This window comes from Manis javanica, chromosome 11 (genome assembly GCF_040802235.1).
Source record: "Manis javanica isolate MJ-LG chromosome 11, MJ_LKY, whole genome shotgun sequence".
Taxonomy (NCBI): domain Eukaryota; kingdom Metazoa; phylum Chordata; class Mammalia; order Pholidota; family Manidae; genus Manis; species Manis javanica.
This window is the reverse complement of record NC_133166.1, coordinates 91,025,616-91,044,925: the sequence shown is the minus strand read 5'-3', so window position 1 is coordinate 91,044,925 and position 19,310 is coordinate 91,025,616. Positions and strand designations below refer to the sequence as shown.

General features: G+C 40.9%; 1 protein-coding gene across 1 annotated transcript in view; it reads right to left on the bottom strand.

Annotated features, from left to right (window-relative positions):
* Positions 1-19,310, bottom strand: part of LAMC1 (laminin subunit gamma 1) — a 117,758-nt gene that overhangs the window by 29,862 nt on the left and 68,586 nt on the right. The window contains exons 2-9 of the mRNA XM_017680955.3: positions 11,124-11,428; positions 6,976-7,106; positions 4,805-4,971; positions 2,119-2,307; positions 1,244-1,361; positions 765-863; positions 540-676; positions 48-170 (exon numbers count right to left, since the gene is read on the bottom strand). Of these exons, the coding sequence (XP_017536444.3) occupies positions 48-170; positions 540-676; positions 765-863; positions 1,244-1,361; positions 2,119-2,307; positions 4,805-4,971; positions 6,976-7,106; positions 11,124-11,428 (1,269 nt within the window). The remainder of the gene's footprint in view (positions 1-47; positions 171-539; positions 677-764; positions 864-1,243; positions 1,362-2,118; positions 2,308-4,804; positions 4,972-6,975; positions 7,107-11,123; positions 11,429-19,310) is intronic.

The following is a 19,310-nucleotide window of genomic DNA, read 5'->3' as shown; positions in this document are numbered from 1 at the left end:
TGCATAGGAGCACACATTAAGCCAGACTGCTTTCTAGCCTTACTTACCAGGAGCAATGAAGTACCTAGGAAAGTAGCTATCTGAGGTGACGGCAATATCTTGCCTCTCAGGGGACCACTCAAGTGATGCTTCTGAGCCATCCCTTTGTTCTACACGCCACCCATCCTCATCTGCAAGCACAGGATGAGAACACAGCTCCGTTACATTGTGAACATCCTGAATTCAGGTCTCTACACCACACCAATATACAGAAAGTCATCAATAAAAGTTTTTGAATAGATGGATCGTCCAACAATACCTATCTATGCTATACTCCTCAAGCTATATTTGCTTTAACTTCATGTACCATTTATACTATGGTTAATTCTAAAACCATATGTATGTGTTCATTAAATTAAAAAGCCAAATGAGAAAAATCATGTACATTAAATAACATGAAGTGTGGCTGCCATCAAAAAATCCTCAGTTATTGACTTATTTCAAAATCTTGTAAGCCTAGTCTCCACATTCTAGGGGATATAAGGAAAGGTCTACATTACCAATCTGAAAGGTAGAGGTTATAGAGTAAACACTGTAGCCAACGGCATTTGTACAGACAGAAGAATGCCCAAAGCAGAAGCAGGGTGTGCAACCCCTAGGATTAGATGAGTCGAGATTAAAAAATCCAGGTTTGCATCTGAAAAAGATAAAGACACAATAAGGAATTTCTGTACTTGAAATATGATAACAGAGAAGACCATACGGGTAGAGAAAGAATGACATACCTCTCACAATTGAAGCCTTCAACATTGTCTTTGCAAACACACCTTCCTGTTTCAACATTACATTCATCTATACTGCCAGAAGGATTACAAGAGCATGACCTGTTGGATGGAAAATGGAGCAAAGCAATGAGAGAAGAGAAAGGAGAAAGAAATTCTACTCTTAAAGTCAACCTTTTGTATTACACGTTAGTCAATTTTTTCAAAAAAGGAATACACCAAAAAGTCCAATATGAATCCTAAAGTCATTTCTATATTTGGATTAGGTTTCAACCCAGGATACCCATCACATTTTGATTTTAAAAAATCTGCTCCACCTTTGTGATCCTGGATCATCATTATAGTCAGAAGTCTTAAGTCTTGTTGACAATTATTATGGGGAAAGAAATGTTTATACTGCTGCAGATAAGCCACAAGATCTATTATTATGAATTGACTACATTTAAATTCTGCCCACTTCGTCCGGTTTCGGAAAATCCTACCTGCATCCTGCCTCAGTGAGAGAATGGTATCCAGGCTGGCAATGGTCACACTTGTCACCCATCACACCTGGCTTACAGCTACATCTCCCATAGCTGTCACACTGTGTGCTGAGAGAACCTAAAATTTAAAGAGCGTGACAACCATCGGATATGTAAGTAAAATAAATACGCAAAGACAGAAACTTGGTAACTAAAAAACAGTATGTAATCTCTACATGGTTGTAGATAAGTATCAAATTTTAAAACAGAATTCTGTCAAAATCATACTCTTTAAAGCATGACATTTTAACTTTCCAGACACATACCCTGTGCCATAATGTTGAAAAAGACTAACGAGTTGTTCTGTACCCAACAATAAACTACAAACAAGGCCAGACACTTCTCTGCGGGCAACCACAGGCTGTTTAAGGTCCAAGGATGGACAAAAATAAAGGTCAAACACTTTGAAGAGTAGAGTAGACTAAGAGCATTCTACATCTCTGAACACACACCAGTATGCTGAAAAAGTTCACCTAAGGTTTTTAGATTAAACAAAATCATTAACAAGAAGAATTCACAATGCAGTAACCTCTTACAGTCAAAGTTCAAATGGTCTGTACCATTTTATTGCTAATTATTTACAATACCATTTGTCAGGCTAACCTCACACTTTCATACACACCAGAGAATTATCTGTAAGTTAACTTGGTTAAACAGAGTAAAGACTGCAGTACAGGCAGATCCTGAATCATTTACATTTTACCATAATGTACACACACTTCTATACTTCACCTGTGTGAACATCTAGGAAACTAAGCTTTATTTTCTGGGGTACAGAGAATGCTTATTTTGTCTTTCATCCCATCAGGCTGAAGCAGGCACTTTCTGTCACTTACCAACAGGACTACAATGGCATGGAGAGCAGGCTTCATTGTTCCCAAGGCGGAAGAAATTCTCCCGGCACCTCTCACAGTTGGCACCATCTGTGTTATCCTGGCAGTTGGTACAGTGGCCCCCATGGCCAGTGGAACGGTACAGTTCAGGGTCAAAGTAGCACTCCTGTGATTGACCATTGCAGTCACAGGCTGTTGGCCAAAACATACGAGTCAAGTCAGATCCATGTCCTTCTAATGAATAACATTTTAAAAGACTCACAGAAAACCAAACATAATCTCCCACATTCGTTAATGGACAGGTGGTGGCAGAGCATGAATGACCACCAGACGCATTAACAGAAGCAAAAACAGTACAATAAAGGGTTCAGCTGACCAAGTTATCAGCTTCCTAAGAAATTTATCCTTATCAAAAAAAAAGGCACTATCATAAAATACAAGGAAGTCCTATATGTAGAAAGGAACCTCCAGGAAAATAATTGTACAAATACAAGTAAAAGGTCAAATTACAATGTTCTGCATCTTTATCCTTCATGCTAATACCAATTCCAAGAACAAGATACCAATTTATATGCAGGCTTCAATTTACCTTAACTTTCCAGGCCTCAGATGATTCAAACACTAACTTTCAAAGTGCTAGATTACTTGCATATCCAGACCAGAATAACCTGACACACATGGGTTAAAATTAGTGCCTCTGTAGATAGAAGCAGAATTGAAGGGAAATCGAGCTCCCTGATACATCCACCTACTAGGGAGCCACATTGCCAACTGGGTCATATGTTAAGTAACTATAATTCCCTACAGGGCATAACCATAGTTTAAGCATGAGTGTCTATAGTCACACAAATTATTATATTTATATTAAGATTTTATCAGAATTGCTTATTTTAGCCAAAATACAGGCAGTATCTTGAGCACTAAACAGTCTTATTTGATTTCAGACAGAGCAAGTAGTTGTTTTAAAAAAATATTTGAATATATGGATTTTCTTCCCCCCTTCATTTACAATCAGTTTTTATAATTATGCTAAAAACCTTACTAGAAATGTGAATCGCTGGCATCAGAAATTAGAGTTACCTTTCACAACTCCCTTTCTTTCTTCATTAGCTATTTCTTTTCCCTCAAGCCTCCCTGGATTATCCTGCAATCAATGCAGCCCACTGATGCCCTGAAGTTTGGTGCTCTGAGACTATGAAGCAGAACAATTCCCATGTCTACACTGTCCTAACCCACAGGGAAAGCAGACACTGTTCGTCTCTCATCACCAGCTAATAAGAGAGAAGCAGCTGTAATTTCCTTTTCCGAAGTTCTACTCTCCTGACAATATGGTAGTATTGTCACAACCTCCAGAAACCTCACTCTTTGAGGGATCACAGTGCTAAAGGGCCAAGGGGGAAAGCAAACTGACTGAGTTCCTCATCAAAGTCCTTTAGTTAACAGCACATTTGCTCGTGGTAAGCTGGTAATACGTTATACTTGTTTTTCTCATAATGTTCCTGGAGAGACTCAAAATATGACCACCTCATTAGGTAGAATACTTCTCAAACATGTGTATTTTTATTTAGATGTCACCTCTTAGGAGTATTTCATTTTTTTCTGTTATCAGCCTTTATCACATAGCTTCTACCACTGGACATTACAGTTCAGTAAAAGAATTAAATAAGCTCAAGCAAGTGCCTCCAAATGCTAGAGAAGGCTATAGAATTTATTTGCAGATCTGGTATTTGTTGAGGGAAAGAAGAGTAAGAAAATCTGCTTTTAACGTAGATCCGTTGAACCACTATATTGTATAATTGAAACCAATATTGTACATCAACTATAGTTCAAAAAAAACAATCTGTTCTAGGCAATTAATGGAAATAGTCACAAGTCAAGATATCTCTTCTTTCTTAAGGTTTCTGCCAATAATTCCTACAAATTCAGTGTCTTCTCATTTCCTTTATTACCCAAAGCATATAATAAGGAATATGTATGAGGACCTGAGAAAATATTAGCTGTTTTAAAAGTGCTTTATTTTTAAGTCCTTGGCAAATCATGATTACATGGTTTCATGGTTCCTTTCTCTTGAGATTTCCTTATCTGTTCTGAACAAACTGAGCCATTATGAAGAGATAAACAATGTGCCACCTTTTTCATTTTACCCTTTTCTAGGAATACTAGGATCTACTTCTCCTCCCAAAGTCACCCACCTGTACTCATGAGGAGTGGAAGAATCCTCCCCATTGACCTATCTGTAGTGAGATAAAGGAAAAATAACTCTTTGGAATGTCAGTCTGAGTGTAGAACTAGGCATACCTGACACATGTTAACCAATGACCTTGGCTGCTTGAGTAAATAAATGAGCACTGGGAGGAAGAAGAGTATTTTAAAGGCCAGCAAAGAAAAGACTTGGGAAATCCTATTTTAGAGTGGCTACAATGGCCCAGTGTTTGGATGAAGCCAAGTCCCAAACCCTGAAGATGCTGCTCTCACTCTGGTATGTGTGTTCATGAAGGAAACACAAAACCAGGACAGTTTATATTTACAGCCAACTGCCTTTATCTATGATCTTCCCTAACAAGCATGCAGTTTACTATTCTATGCTCTCAAATTATGGAAGAAGTACTGCCTTCTCAGAGTTTTCCTTCAAGGAGTCCCCCATTGCTTCTTCCAGATATTTAATAGATGGGCACTGAGGGGGACTCACGCAGGCATTCACTGGCACTCTCGGCAGTCGCCCTCCTCCACGGCCGATCATTGAAGAAAGGAAGACACTTTTCACAGTCCACTCCATAAGTATTATGTTTGCAATTACACACCAGCTTGTCAAATTCATTCTTCACACACTCGCTTGCATGCCCATTGCATTTACACCTGGAAGAGAAGAGTTACTCAAATACATGAAACAGCTACAAAGTCCTAGAAATGGATGCAGAAAAATGTACACAGAGAACTAAAAACAACCTCAGAATGTTTTTGAGTTTTGCCATTTGAAACTGTGAAATGAGGAACAAAGCAAGATTAAGTAATGGTTGTTGGGGTTTGGTATCAAGAAAAATTTAACAAGAAAAAAAAGATCTTTATTTAACGGGATGGGACATTATCTTTAGCAGGGAATGGGGCATGAAGCAGACATGAGAAAAGAGTAACAATTTCTGAGGACATCTGTAGGATCACTTCCTGAAGCCAACTGTGCGTCAAGAGGCAGCCAAGCATGGTGGTGAAGAAGAGCATGAACTATGAAGGCAGGCTGCCTGGGTTTGGCACCCAGCTGGTGACTTACTGATGTAACTTAACCTCTGTGCCTTACCTGTAAGATAGGGATGATGATAATGCCAATTTCGTAGGGGTTATTGGGAGGATCAAGAAGTTGCTTTGTTATGTGCCCAGGATTATGCAGGCACATAAGTCAATAATTATGTCAGCAAATATCTGCCTTGACTTTAAAGTATTTTTGATCTGAAGGTAGGGAGAGACAGTAGATACATCACCACTATACGGACCTCTGGTAGTCTATTCCCTCAGCTAGTTTGGGCCAAAATCACCTGAAGGATTCCTTCAATGCAGGTGCAGTCATAAACTAAGTACTCACTGAAATCACCATTGAGTATTAACACAGGCTCTGGTGCACAGTGTGTGCCCCTCACTTGCTTCCTTAGACAGACATCAGTTCCACTGCTTTCACTACCGTCTAATAACACAAACACTTCCAGCCCATCTAGGGTACCAGGCGATAAAATCCCACCTCTCATCCTTCTCCCAACCTCCTATCCTTGACTGCCGCACAATTTTAGATGTCCTCATGACCTAAGATTTTACATGTCTACAACTAAGCTCATCATCTCTCCAAATTAGCTCACTTTCTTCATTTGCTTTGTTAATGGTACCACCATTCCTTTGAACAGTAAACCTTAAAGTCATCTTTGGCTAAAGTCCTGGTAATTCTTCCCTCACAATAAAACACATCTAAATGTTCCTTTCCTTTCTTGTTACCACCCTTGTGTCAGGTATTTGTCCCCTAGCACCTAGATCATGGCACCACAACAGAAACGTCTCTCTCAATCATACTATACTTTCACCTTGCCCACAATTCATCTTCCTACCCACTGTTTGGCTATAACAGCCTTACTCCAAAAAAGTACACGATTTATCATTGGGTACAGTTTCTGTCAACTCTCACTGAGCATCCGTCCCATACCAGGCACACTATGTACAAAAATAATGTTTCTGCTCTTGAGACCTCATATTCTAATGCAGGGCAGTTAAGTCCAAGATTCTTGGCCTGCTGTCTAAGGTGTCTGCCTACCAAGCTCTCTGTATGGTAACTCTACAAATTCATATAGGAGACTTGCCTTAAGTCAAGTAGGTTTATACGGTCTCAGTGCCAAACTTTTACTCATAACATGCCTGTCCATCCTCGTGCACCCACTGTGGACATCCTCCCTTCTTATCCAAACGCTACCCATTCTTCAAGGTCCAGCTCAGACCCCACCTGCTTCTCTAGTCTGACGGTTCTGTATCATTCTCTGACATACAGTATCTTTTTATCTAAGAGATGTGACTGTGCTTGTATTTAATTTATGTCCTATTTGTACATCACTGCCTCATTCATATGTAGGATCCTAGGAGGACAGGTCTTCTCAGTAGGTGAATATTAGTCTTACGTTTCCTCAGTGGCTTCACAGTGCCCATCACAGAGTTTTTCGCTGAAATGCTCGATAAGAATTCATGAAGTACATTGATTTGACAAGGTTTTAGAAAGCCTAATTCCAGGACAAGGAGGTCTCACAACATTACTAATATAGTCGTAAACAGTTGCTACATTCACTTCTAAACCAAAGCTCCAATCACTTTCAAAGTTATTTAATAGTTACTTACCTACCACCCACAGCAAAATCAGAGATTGCATAATAATAGGACTTGAGAACTTTGGGATCATTAAACACTTCATCTCCAAAAGTGTTCAGGCGATTGAGAGTTACTCTGATGTCAGTGGCAGTTACCCATTCCTGGCAGAAAACAAAAGAGAAAAAGATGAGAGAGACTGAAATGAGAAGCATAAAAGTGACAAAATCTTCCAAACAGTTAATATATCATTAAATGTATGTCTTCTTCTAGCGCTCAATCTATTACAATACACAATGAACTCCTTCAGTCTTTTTCTCCTTCTTGACTCTTCCCGTCACTTGACTACTCATAGTCCCAAGAAACAGAAATAATACTAGCTTCTTCACAAAGCTGCTGAGAGGCTTAAATGAAATGCAGTTGACCCTCGAATAACATGGGTTTGAACTGTACAGGACCAGTTATACGTGGATTTTTTTCAATAAACATAATTGGAAAATGTTTTGGAGATTTGCAACAATTTAAAATACTTTATCTTCTCTAGCTTACTTTATTCTAAAATACAGTATATATATAATATACACGGGGAATCAAAGTGATAGGCAGTATTTGACTGCACAGGGGTTTGACACCCCTTGCCCCCATGGGCTTTAAGGGCCTACTGTATACTTTCAAATGTTTAGTATACAGTAGGTACTCAAAACACATGTCTCTTCTCTGGACCCTGTATCCACACCCCAAATCCAGCCAGAAAACCCAGCTTAGAGCTCCTGTAGCACTGTAAGGGCACTTGCTGTGCTGGTCATTGCCTGCTCCTGCCCACTTTGTACCATCTACCTCTCCCCCTCCACCCCCAGGTCACCACTCAGGTAAAGTACAAAGTAGGAAGTCATTACATTGGCCTGAAAACAGTCTGATGCACTTTTGATCTGCCCTTTCCCATAATACCACTTCTCTGTGAGGCCTTCCCTGGCCACCCTATCTAAAATTGCTACAACCTCCCTCCCCCGGCTCCCTATTTCCCTTCCCCATTCTATTTACACTGCCTGTTTTCATCACCACCATATTTTAAGTCCCACAAGGACAGGAATTTTTTGTTTTGTTCACTGCAGTTTCCCCAATGCTTAGGAGGCACTCAGATAACATCTGAGCAAATGAATGAACTCGAAGAAACCCTAACTCATCAAGCTGGTAGGTGCACCATAATGGGAGAGGGCAAGAAAGAAGGCTGTACAGCTTTTCCCAGGGTTTAATGACATCTAGCCATTGTAACTCACGCCCTTTCACTGAGCTAATTTTAGTCACATGTTTGCATCTGTGGTAGGTTTATATAATAAGAAACCCAATGAATCACGTCTCCAGTGTCCACACCCTGTGTAGTCCCCATTCCACGTTGATTCAAGTCTTGGGCGTGTGACTAGCTGTGGCCAAGGGGACATCGGCACATGTGACCCAAGCTGAGATTTGATAAGCACTTGTGTCCTGGGACTTAGCCTCTTGGAATATTTCTGCCATCACATGAAGAAGCCCCATCTAACCTCCTTAAGGAAGTAAGGCCACAGGGAGAGAGAAACCCAGCTCCCAGCTGACCTGGCAGTGAGTGAGCCCAGGTCAGTGCAGAATCGTGAGAATAATATATCATGGTTGTTTAAAACCATTGCCTTTTGGAGGGGTGTATTACATAACACCACCCAAAGACAGCATTTCCACTCTACGTCCTCTCCTGGGACCACATAGCAAAATCACCTACACAGACTAACAAGCAGGCACAGAGTTGCAGGAATCTGTTTTGGGAGGCTCCACATGAGCCTGGGAGGCACACCATGATTAAGAACCACCGCTTAGACCATGCCAAACACCTGGCATATAGAACAACATAGAGAGCTCATAAAAGCTAATCTCCATGAAGCCTCCAAGTATAATTAGCAAGGAAAAGAGATGATGATTTCACTGTATCCAAACTTGGAACTCCAATAATGACTCCCACTCACAGCCACAATGTGAGGAATCTGTTAGTTGTGTGTAATGCAGATAGCTAAACATATCTGTCCAATGCTTACTCTATCTCCTACAGGCTTCATCTTATCATAGCTTTCCTTGAATAAAAGCTTCTTTGAGGCTGAATCTGATCTATTTTTTTCATAATGGGCAGACTCTCAACCTAGACTTTCTAGGATTTGAATCCCAAATTTGCCACTTTAACCTGTGTGATTTGGGGCCAGTTATTTTATCTTTTCTGGCTTCTGCTTCCTCATCTGTAAAACAAAGATAACATAAGTATCTACCTTTAGAGCTATAGGGAGGGTTAAATGAGTTACTATAGCTGGCATATCCGAATATAGCTGACACATCTGAAGGGCTTAGAATGATGCATGTTACAGGATGGTACATCACAGAAAGTGCTATAATAAATGCTTAGTAAATTCATATACAATGAAACCAGAAAGGGTCTCCTCTGCCCATCTGGAGAGGCTGGAGCAATGGGGGGAGAGGGTCATATCAGCTAAAAGTCAGACCAAACCTCCCTGGCAACTGGATGCCAGAACCAGAGCTCTTATATGCAGAGACACATAAATTAATGTTTTTGCATAATGACACCAACTGACCAAATCTTCTGCAGATTCCCATAGCATTTTATCACGCTCATGAGTTCCTATGGCATTAGGCTTAGCAAACATTAGAATCCCTATAGTGGAGGAACTGCTTCGGGACAGGCTGATAAGACACAATCAGCAAAGGTGCCAGAAAACCTCGGTCACAATATCATGTCACTGTTTCTTCCTATTGGTAATACAGTTGCCTCTGCCAGACAATAAAATACAATAATTTGTATAGGAAGAAACAAAGCCAGCAAATGTTTACCAACTGATCAATTTAAAGAGTATTTGTAGATCACTTCTCCCCTAGACATTCAGTCTCTTGCTTTCTCATCTATCATAGTCAGTTATTATTTCTGCTATTATTTTGAATGCATCTTATCACCACTGCAAGAAATACTGTTCTGAAAGGCCTTTGCAAACATACTCATTGGTGACCATAACCTGAGTGTACCAAGATCTAGATTTACAATCTCCCAGCAAACTACAAAAACACAATGGAAGCAGAGAACTGGACCCACAGAGAAATAGATAACTCGTCTTTTGCCATTGTCCGACACCATACACCCAAACTAGAAAAAGAACCCTTGGACGTAATACATTACAGAGAGAAAAAACAAGACACAAAGCATAAAGGCCACAAAAACAGGGGGATCCCCTACTTAGAAATCCTAAGAGCTTTTCATAAAATGTACATAGCATCGCAAACCCACAACCAGCCGATTAATACAGGTTGCTCCCATTTAGGAATTAACTTCGGCCACATGAGAGAAACAGCTCCAATTCCATGTTAATGTGTTGAGTATGGCATGGGATTCAACAGTCTCACCATAATCGAACAGCCAGAACATCAGAAAAGTTCACGAAAACCTAAGCAATTACAGAAAGATTCCAAATGGTATGTAAGGAATATGCACACAGAATTCATGAGAAAAAAGGAAGTTTTGATTCTTTCTATTGTTAAATAGGGAAAAGTTTCTATCATAATGCTTAAGCACTATACCAGGAAACTGATATCCTGTCACAAACAGCAGTGCTTTTAGGTTATGATGAGTTTTCATAATGATAGGCAACAGTGCTAGACAAGCCCAATCAAAGTTTCCTTGCACAGTAACGAAGGAAAGTGGCGTTCTTAAACATGTTGCTTCAACTGTTCCCCCTGGCTAATATTAAAAATATTTTTTTCTTTGTCAAATCAAAAAGGCAGGAAGAAAGGAAGCAAAAAAACTGGTAGATTCATTTAAGTGCCCTTCACAAAAGGTCTGAAACAGAATGTTTTCACTGGCAAGTACAGAGAATCAAATTAAAATCATTCAACTTTTTAAAAAATGTGTACAGTGTCTATCCCAGGGTAGCAAATGCACGAGAACAAACATCCGCTGGGCAGCAGGACCAAAACTACTTTCCTTCACTAATTATGAACACACAGGAGAGCGCAGTAAATCCCATCTGTCGGTCTAGCTGGAGTAGATTCTACTCCTAGCCCCTTGCCTCAGAAGTGGGACCACATGTTCCCATTACAGCAATCTTCCTGCATCTAGTATGTGGGAGAAGTGGCTACAAAACTAACCTCTGGACGCCTACCTGCAACACAGGGCTATTGTCAAAGTTGTAGGCACTGGGCCTTCCTTCCAGGGTTGAAAAGGCCACATTACCCCCAGTGAGAGGGGAAATGTCACTGAATTCATCTGTACACAAGGCCTGTTGCTCATCCCCTCCGGTCCTGATGAAGCCCCGGTTTGCCTTCGAATAGGTGTTCTCGCAGGAACCACTGTAATACTGGTAAGGAATCCACGGCCCATCTTCCCGTGTGCGCTTGTAAATGGCGAAGCTCTCAGGGCGGCTGGTGTGGAACTTGAGGCGCACGTACGTGATGTCAAAAGCTTTTCCTATAAGACAAACACATCAAAGTTCATAAGTTAAACATACGAAGCGAAGAAATCCCCTGTCCTCCAAGTTTACTTTGGAAGTTGACAAAGAGGATGCAAACCACCCTGTATAAATTAGACTAAGAAGGTTCCAGAACACACAACATGCTGGCTGAGTCCAATCGACTATCCTAAACCTGGAAACAGTGCATGTTTTCCCATGAAACAAGTTCCCAGAAATAAGTTATAGTTGGGTTCATAAGTTGGCTCCTAAAAGCCTGTTTATGAAATACATTGCTAAAATTTTGTTGCCATGAAAACCAGTAGCATATGTTTTTACTGTAATACACTATTAAACAAAAATAAAATTGAATTAAAAAGTGCATTTATTCTTAATGCTGGTGCTTCAGCAAAAACTAATTAAAAGAAGAGAATATCTCCTGGCTTTCTAAATGGCCAGTTTTAAGATTTTTAAAAACCTATTCTTTATTAACCATAATGCTACTTCCTGATTCAGGAAGCTATCATTAGCAAGAGAAATTGAGAAAGGACAGTGATTCAGAGATGGGGCAGGGAGTAGAGTAGGAAAGAAGAAAAAAATTCCTCCAGTAGCTGAACAAAGAGATGAAAAAAGAGAAAAGGAGAAATGTGATTTTAAAACGTTGTGTTTGAATATGTTCCAAGGAGAATATATGAGAAGTGAGCATTGAGCAGGAAAAGACAGCACAAGGGAGGAGCTGATGGGCTGTCATCGCTCTGGAAGAAGAGTCACTGGGTCAGAGAGGTCCCTGCACAGCCAGAGCATAGTGCGACAGACAGCCTGGTTGCCAGCCAGTGGGTAAAAATGATAATGTGCAACTGTTTTAAATCACCATTCATTCACAAATTGGGTCTTTCTGTCTCTGACGTTATCTGTACTTTGCTACCTCTGTGCTGTAATGAAGAATCAGTGTGGTCACTAAGTATTTGTTGGGGACAACAATGTGTTCAGTCCTATGTCTCACACCTTGTGGGACAGGATATGTTAGACACAAGGGGTCCTTGCACTAAGGAGTTTACAGTCTTTTTTTCCCCAAGTGAATTAACTCCACAGGAAAAACCATACTGATCCTCTCCCAACAAGGCCCAGGAGAGGAACTCCTGCATGCTCAGAAAACTTGGCCATTCTCTCACTGCCAGGGTACCCCTCTCCTCTGCTGCAGTCCTCAATGCAAGGCGGCGCCTGCCTCTGTGCAGGGAGGCCGGCTGCTGTCCTGATACAGGATCCAGGATTAAGCAGGGGAGGTCAACTGGGGAAGGAAGATTGGGGGGGTGGGGGGGCAGAAAGCCCACGTAAGCTGTGTGTCCAGACTCTGTTCTTCAGTCCAGTTTTATCTACAACAAAACTGATTATGAGGAGCCATATCTGACACTATTTCTCAACTGATCAAGATATTAAAAGAGAAGTTTGATTAATCATCCCCCCTATACCTGAACACACTCACACACATGGTCTTAAAGACAAAGGCATGAGGCATGATGGAAAGAATACAGGACTGAGCATTGTGGGACCTGAGTTCAGGTCCTGACTCTTTCACATTACAAGCTGTGTTATTTCTGTCTCACCCTTTGTAAAAATGAGGGTGATAATCCCAGAGCCACCTACCTCCAAGAGTTGGTGGAAGGGCATATTAACATCTTGTATATACTCAATTGCAAAACTCTATACAAATATAAAGCATTATTATATTAGGTTTTAGAAGAAGATTCCTGAACTAGGATTCTGGACATGTTCATACTTAAGGGCCTGATTGTACCTGGAACCACCTGGTACAGTTGCCAAAGAATGTTCTACAAATCTGGATCTTCTACATAGGATGCTGTACACATTTTGCCTGGAAACAGGTCATGCAAATATGGTTTACAACCCTCGTGTTCAAAGAATGCAAGTCTATCTAACCTGTATCTCTTTACCAAGCCAAAATGTCAAGACCTCACATCTGAATGAGGGCAAGGCTATAACATAGTACATGTATGTACAACATTCCAGAGACTATCTAAGATATTCTGGAATGGTAAAACAATTTAGTTTTACTCAGAAGTATGTAGCTCAGGATGTTCAAAGGCTTATTCATGCACCTGAGGATTACAGATCACCTTGCTTTTCTTGTCTCTCTGCCTACATTTCTAACATCTCATTGTTCCTTAGCAACCCAACCAGCAGATTAGATCAAAGGAGAGAAGGTGAAATGGATGTGGGTATCCTGTGTTTTAGATCAACAACAGCACCACAACCACACTCTGAAGGAAACAGGCATCTGTGGCCCTCTCACTGCTGCCACAGGCCCGGATGGGAGGCACAACATCTGGAAAGCAATGCTGCTGGCAGTAAACTCTGAAGCAGCCCCACTGCCAGCGCTGCCTGACCTCGCCAAGCCTCCCATTCAGAACGGCCTTTCTCATTCTACCCTCTCGCCACAGCTGGAGAAGGAAAAGGGCTCTGTAGCAATCTGCAGAGGAGGCTCAGACCGTCCATACAATACAGCCACATGCAATCCAGTGGACACAGACCACTGCGATTCCACGGGACAAGGGCTAGGACAGGGGAAGTGGAGAATGCTGGGGAGCATGGAGCAAAGTCACCTAAGCCAGATCTGAAACATTTTCTAGAGGAAGTAACATCTAACTCCAATACCTGAGGAATGCGGAGAAATTAACTAAGCGAAGAGGGACCAGTTATCCAGGTAGATGAAAGAGCATATATGGAGGCCCAGAGGACACAGAGGAGTGGCCACTGGAGGAATTAGAGTTTTGCAGTGCAGCTAGAACTGGACAGAGTGGCTGGAGATGAGCTAACCCAGAAGTAGGACACACCAGGCCTGAGGCCATGTTAAAGAGCAGCTTCAACTACAGGGCAACGGCAAGCCTCTGAAGGTTTATTATGTTCAGGAAATACGTGATGAGATTTGACTTTTACAACGATCATTCTGGCCATTGTGTGGACATTATGCTGGAAGGGACAGGACTAAACATGGGGCAAATGGTTATGGCAGGCGGCAGGAATCCCGAAGAGCTCACAGTGGCTGAGCTAAGAATCGGGACAGATGGAATAAAGATAAAGGAATGGATCTGGATGAGATGGAGGAAGCACACCTCAACAGTAACTGGGTAATGATGGAGGGTATGGGGAGCGGGAGCCACTTCTGAAAGTCTTCTTTTACCCTGTTGACATTGTTTCATTGTCAAAGCTTCTTTCAGTCATTATATAAAGTGGAAGGATTAAAAAGAACATTGAGTTTTCTCATTTAACAACAACCAAATGGACACCAGTACCATCCATGGGAATGGAGAACAGAAGAGGGTAAGCAGGACTGAAGGCAGGGGCAGAGGGCAGAATGCAGGGGTGAATTTGATTTTGGATACACTAGTTTTGAGGTGTCTGTGAGTCATCTAGGCAACAGGAAATGTCTAGCAGGGAATTGGACGTCAGTGGTCTGAAGGCCCAGGAGAGATATCTGAGTTAGATAACAAATCTGGGAGTCATTAGCATGTTGGTGATAATGAAGATCTGGGTATGGTTGAGGTCAATGAGGTGTGTTCAGTGAGAAGAGAGCCAACTTTTAAGATCACGCTGATGATGATCAACACTTAAAACACAGAAAGAAGAGATGACAGTGGAAACGGTGAAGGCTGGAGGGAGGAGGGAAAGTAGAAGAGTACAAATATCACAGAAGCCAAGAGGGTTTAAGGAAATAATCAACAGTGTTAAAACCTGCTATGAGAGTCAAGGTAATGACTAAGAGGTATGTCCACTGGCTTCAAGCCACAAAGAGATGACTGCTGCACTTAGTGAGAGCGGTCCCATCCCACAGGCAGGGACCACGAAGGGCTGGAAGTGAGGATGGACAGCAGACTGCAGGTGGAAGGGAGACACAATGAGTGTAGTTAACCTGTTGTAACAGCTGGTTAAAGGAGAGGACGATGAGGAGAAACCGCACGGTGGAGAGGATACAGGGTCAAGAGGAGGTTTTTCTCTTTCTCTAATTTTTCAGATAGGAAATAAGAGGTTGTATTACATGCTGCTGTGCTGGAGTCAGCAGAGATGGGAAGAATGAATGTAGAAACAAGTCTGGGGAACCAGAATGTGAGGAATGTGACTCAGTGCTGGTGAAAGGACTGGCTCCATACAGGAGGTGATCTACATCCTTGCTTTCTGTCTGGGTACAAATAAATCCAAGTGACTTTGCAGGTTTTAAGGGATGGACATTGAAAGAATTCTAACTGATCATTTTATTTTTTTCTGTGCAGTGAAAACCCAGGGTACCTGCTAAGGGGTTGGGGGCAGAGCAGGTGGGAAATATTTGAAGAGGGTGCAGAAACTTCCTAAGAGCTACTCTAGAGGCTAGCAGAGAAAGCAGACTAGAGAAAAAGGCTTTCTGGGCAGAGACAGGGCTGCCAAGAAGAGGGCAGGAGGTCATGGCTTTGCACAGACATCTTTGCAAAGGGGTGATTTTCTACAACAGCACTCGGCAACCCTTTATAGGTGTAATGGAAGGACAAGAAGATAAGGGGATCGAAGTTTCTTTAAGGAATCTAATCTGAATCTAATTGAACAAATTTAATCTGAATAAATAAGGAAGCAAATGCAGAAAATGGAGTGAAGAGGCCAGGCGTGAGTTACCTGTGTAATCAGGAATGATCTTTTACCATGCATCATCAAGATCTGGAAAATTTAAGGAACGAGTTTTCATTCTGCTGAACAGCTACAACTGAGACCTACCGTGTGCTTCCTGGCTCTCCCCCTCCTCCTCACCATACTTTCCTGCTCTTTATCTGTCCATCCTACTCATTCACAGTTGACAAAGTAAGACGATCTAGTTAAATGATCTAGATGAACAGGACACAGTATCTCCTGATTTCCAGTCCAACAACAGCTACCATATGATCATCACACTGTGGGAGTGCACAAAAGGAGATAGTGGACTTTAAAGTAAAGACGCCAAGTCAATTAGAAAAATTATTATGTGCACGTCTGGAAAGTATTCCAGCAACTATACAACCTGAACTTCTTCCACCCCTCACTTCATATTCATGCACTCAAAGACCAACCATGGGTATACACACACTCAAGAAAATATTTAGCTTCTGAACACTCTACTGCCTCTCCCCCCCCAACTCCCGCCACATTCCTTCCATAAACAAAGGCTAAAGTTCAGAAATTTAGAATGAAGCACACAAAATTAACTAATACTTCCTGCTATGAGTCCTACAGTTCATGCTGGCCGAGGGAAAGACAGAAGGGGAAGGGGCCGTCTGAACAATGAGAATCCAGCCTTTGTTCACACAGCACCAAGCCAAGAATTCTGCTTAAGCCTCCTACATGGTGAAGTATTTCTAATCTTTCCGAGTAGGAGAGAAACCCTTCCTGTCTTAGATTTGGATTCAAGAACTGACTGCTGAGGAACATAAATGCTTCTCTGTTAAGTGCAGTTCAGAAGAATTCCATGGAGATCTTGTGAAACAGTCTCCTTTACAGTGAAGTAATGAATGACAATGGCCATACAGAATTTTACAAAAGTTCAAAATGCCCTTCCATGGCCTGAATTAGATGAAGAAAATTAGTTCATTCTAAACTATCTAATTAGGAGTCACTGACTCACTCTTGTTCTTATGTGCTCACTCCTTAGAATCAGAAAATGACTGTTCTCCTGGCAATCAGACTTGATCTTAGGAATATAAAACTTTAATGAAGTTGCAGTACATATAGTCAATTAGAGATGGTAGATGTTTAGGCTACTAAATGGGATTCTCCAAACAGTTAACACAAACAGTAGTCCAGAAAGCAACTATTTGAAAATGTTTTCCTTTTTGTTAGTCTAACTGCTGGCTGAAACAAGAGTTCCCAGGACAACATGTACAGCTGCACGCCAGCTGTTACCTTGGCAGACAGACTGTACAAATACAGCCTTGCCAATCATGATTACCCAGGGCCAAGTTAATGCTGACTTTGGGACCATCCAGTAGACACAGACGGGTGATCAGAAAGCATGAAGAGGAACAGGGAAGCACAGACAGAATGTGTTGAGGTGATCTGGGTAAACGGAGTCATTCCAACTGCTAGAAAACTCAGTCCCAACTGCCTGTGGAAAGGCTAGCTTCTATTGTTAAAGCTCTTCTTCAAAATTTTGGAAAGCTATTATCCTTTGCCTTTCCCCTAAATTTCAATCCTCCTTTTTCATGGCCTCTCCCACCTGTCAGCTGATACCAACAGTGCAAGTGGACAATCCCATAGGAATCACATCTAAATCAGTGCAACTTAAAAATGAGAACAAGTATTCTTTGTAGCTGGGTATAAAATAGGCATCTTAACTGAATTTATTAAAACAAATGTAATGGAATTTACAACGTGAGAAAGGGTCCCTTTAAAGTGAACTTCAAGACTTCAAGTTTCCTGAGTACATGTATTAAGCACTTCCTATCGCACACATACCACTGTCATGACAGAAGACATGCTGGAATATGGACAGTTCCAAGTCCAAGCTGCACAGTTAAACATAACAAGGCAGGTAGATAAAAGAAGTGAAGATAATCATCTTAGAATTCTTTTAAAAGGTAAAATTCCATACTAAAGCATAATTATAAAACTAATGGTACTGCTGTAACGATGTAGCTAAGGGGGAAACAAAAGTTGCAAAATTGATTTGGGGAATAAATTCATAATCTTTTAGGGAAACTAGATGCTTCCATAAAGTACCAAATATAAAATTTAAGCCAAAGAAGACAGTTCTACTCTGTCCCTATCAACCTCCCAAACTACCATGTGGGGCTATTGCTAAATAAGGCAACAGCACTGAGCTAGTGTAGCAATCCCCAAAAACATAACATCTTCTGTTCACACTGCCCAAATGCAATATACAAAAATGTCATATACTCTTCAGCAAATTGAAGGATCAAAGTTGACCTGGCTTAACACGCTAATTAAATATGAGATCATCAGACACCCATTATGTGATTAGAATTCTTAACACTAGCACATCAAACACTCTTGGAGGGTAATTTCAAATAGGTGTAAATTATTATTAGAGGCTACAGATATTTTTCACTACCTAAACATAAATTTGTCTTAATTTGTATGTCTTCGTTATTTTATTGGAAACCTTCACCAGAAGAGACAACATTCCCAAGTGAAATCCTAACACAAGGGATTAAAACATTAATAAAGTTGCATATGCCTTCTTAACCCAAGCCTCGTGCTTACAAGACTCAATACCAGCTCTAATTCAGACTAGTAGGTCACAAGTATGCCTGAAATCCTTGAGCCCAGCTAAAGGAATGAAGCCAGCCAGCATTTACTCCCACTCATCCAAGTTGAGGCAAAAAACCACTCTGCTGAACGAAATTGTTCAAACGACAAGGGATTGACTGACATGTATGTAAGACTTAATGGAGTCACATAAAGAATGCAAAGAGGTTAATTATAATACTAAGGAAATAAATAAAGAGGCAATGAAATATAAGCTCCATAAGTAAAACCCTATTTTTAAAATGTCTACTTATTCAAATATAGAAAGGGAAAAAAGAGGCCTATTTCTTGTTCTGTGACATCCACCCACTACTGAGAATTCACTAGTTTTTGGATTTCATCCATATCAGAAGAATGCAGAATAGTAAAAGAATAAAAAGAAAATGTGATTTAAAAAAAGAGAGATTCTAATATATGGTCATAATGCTATGATAACAAACTAAGATCAATTCTAAAAAACCCTTCTGCCCTCATACACAGTCATAGAAAAGTGACTGACAGTTTACTTTTATTTATTCAACAAGTATTTGCTAAATGAATTTAAGTGAAAGTCCACCATGACAAGCAATTTATTTGCTGGAAGGCCACTTACTCTCAAGTTTCTTTAATTCCTAATAAGCT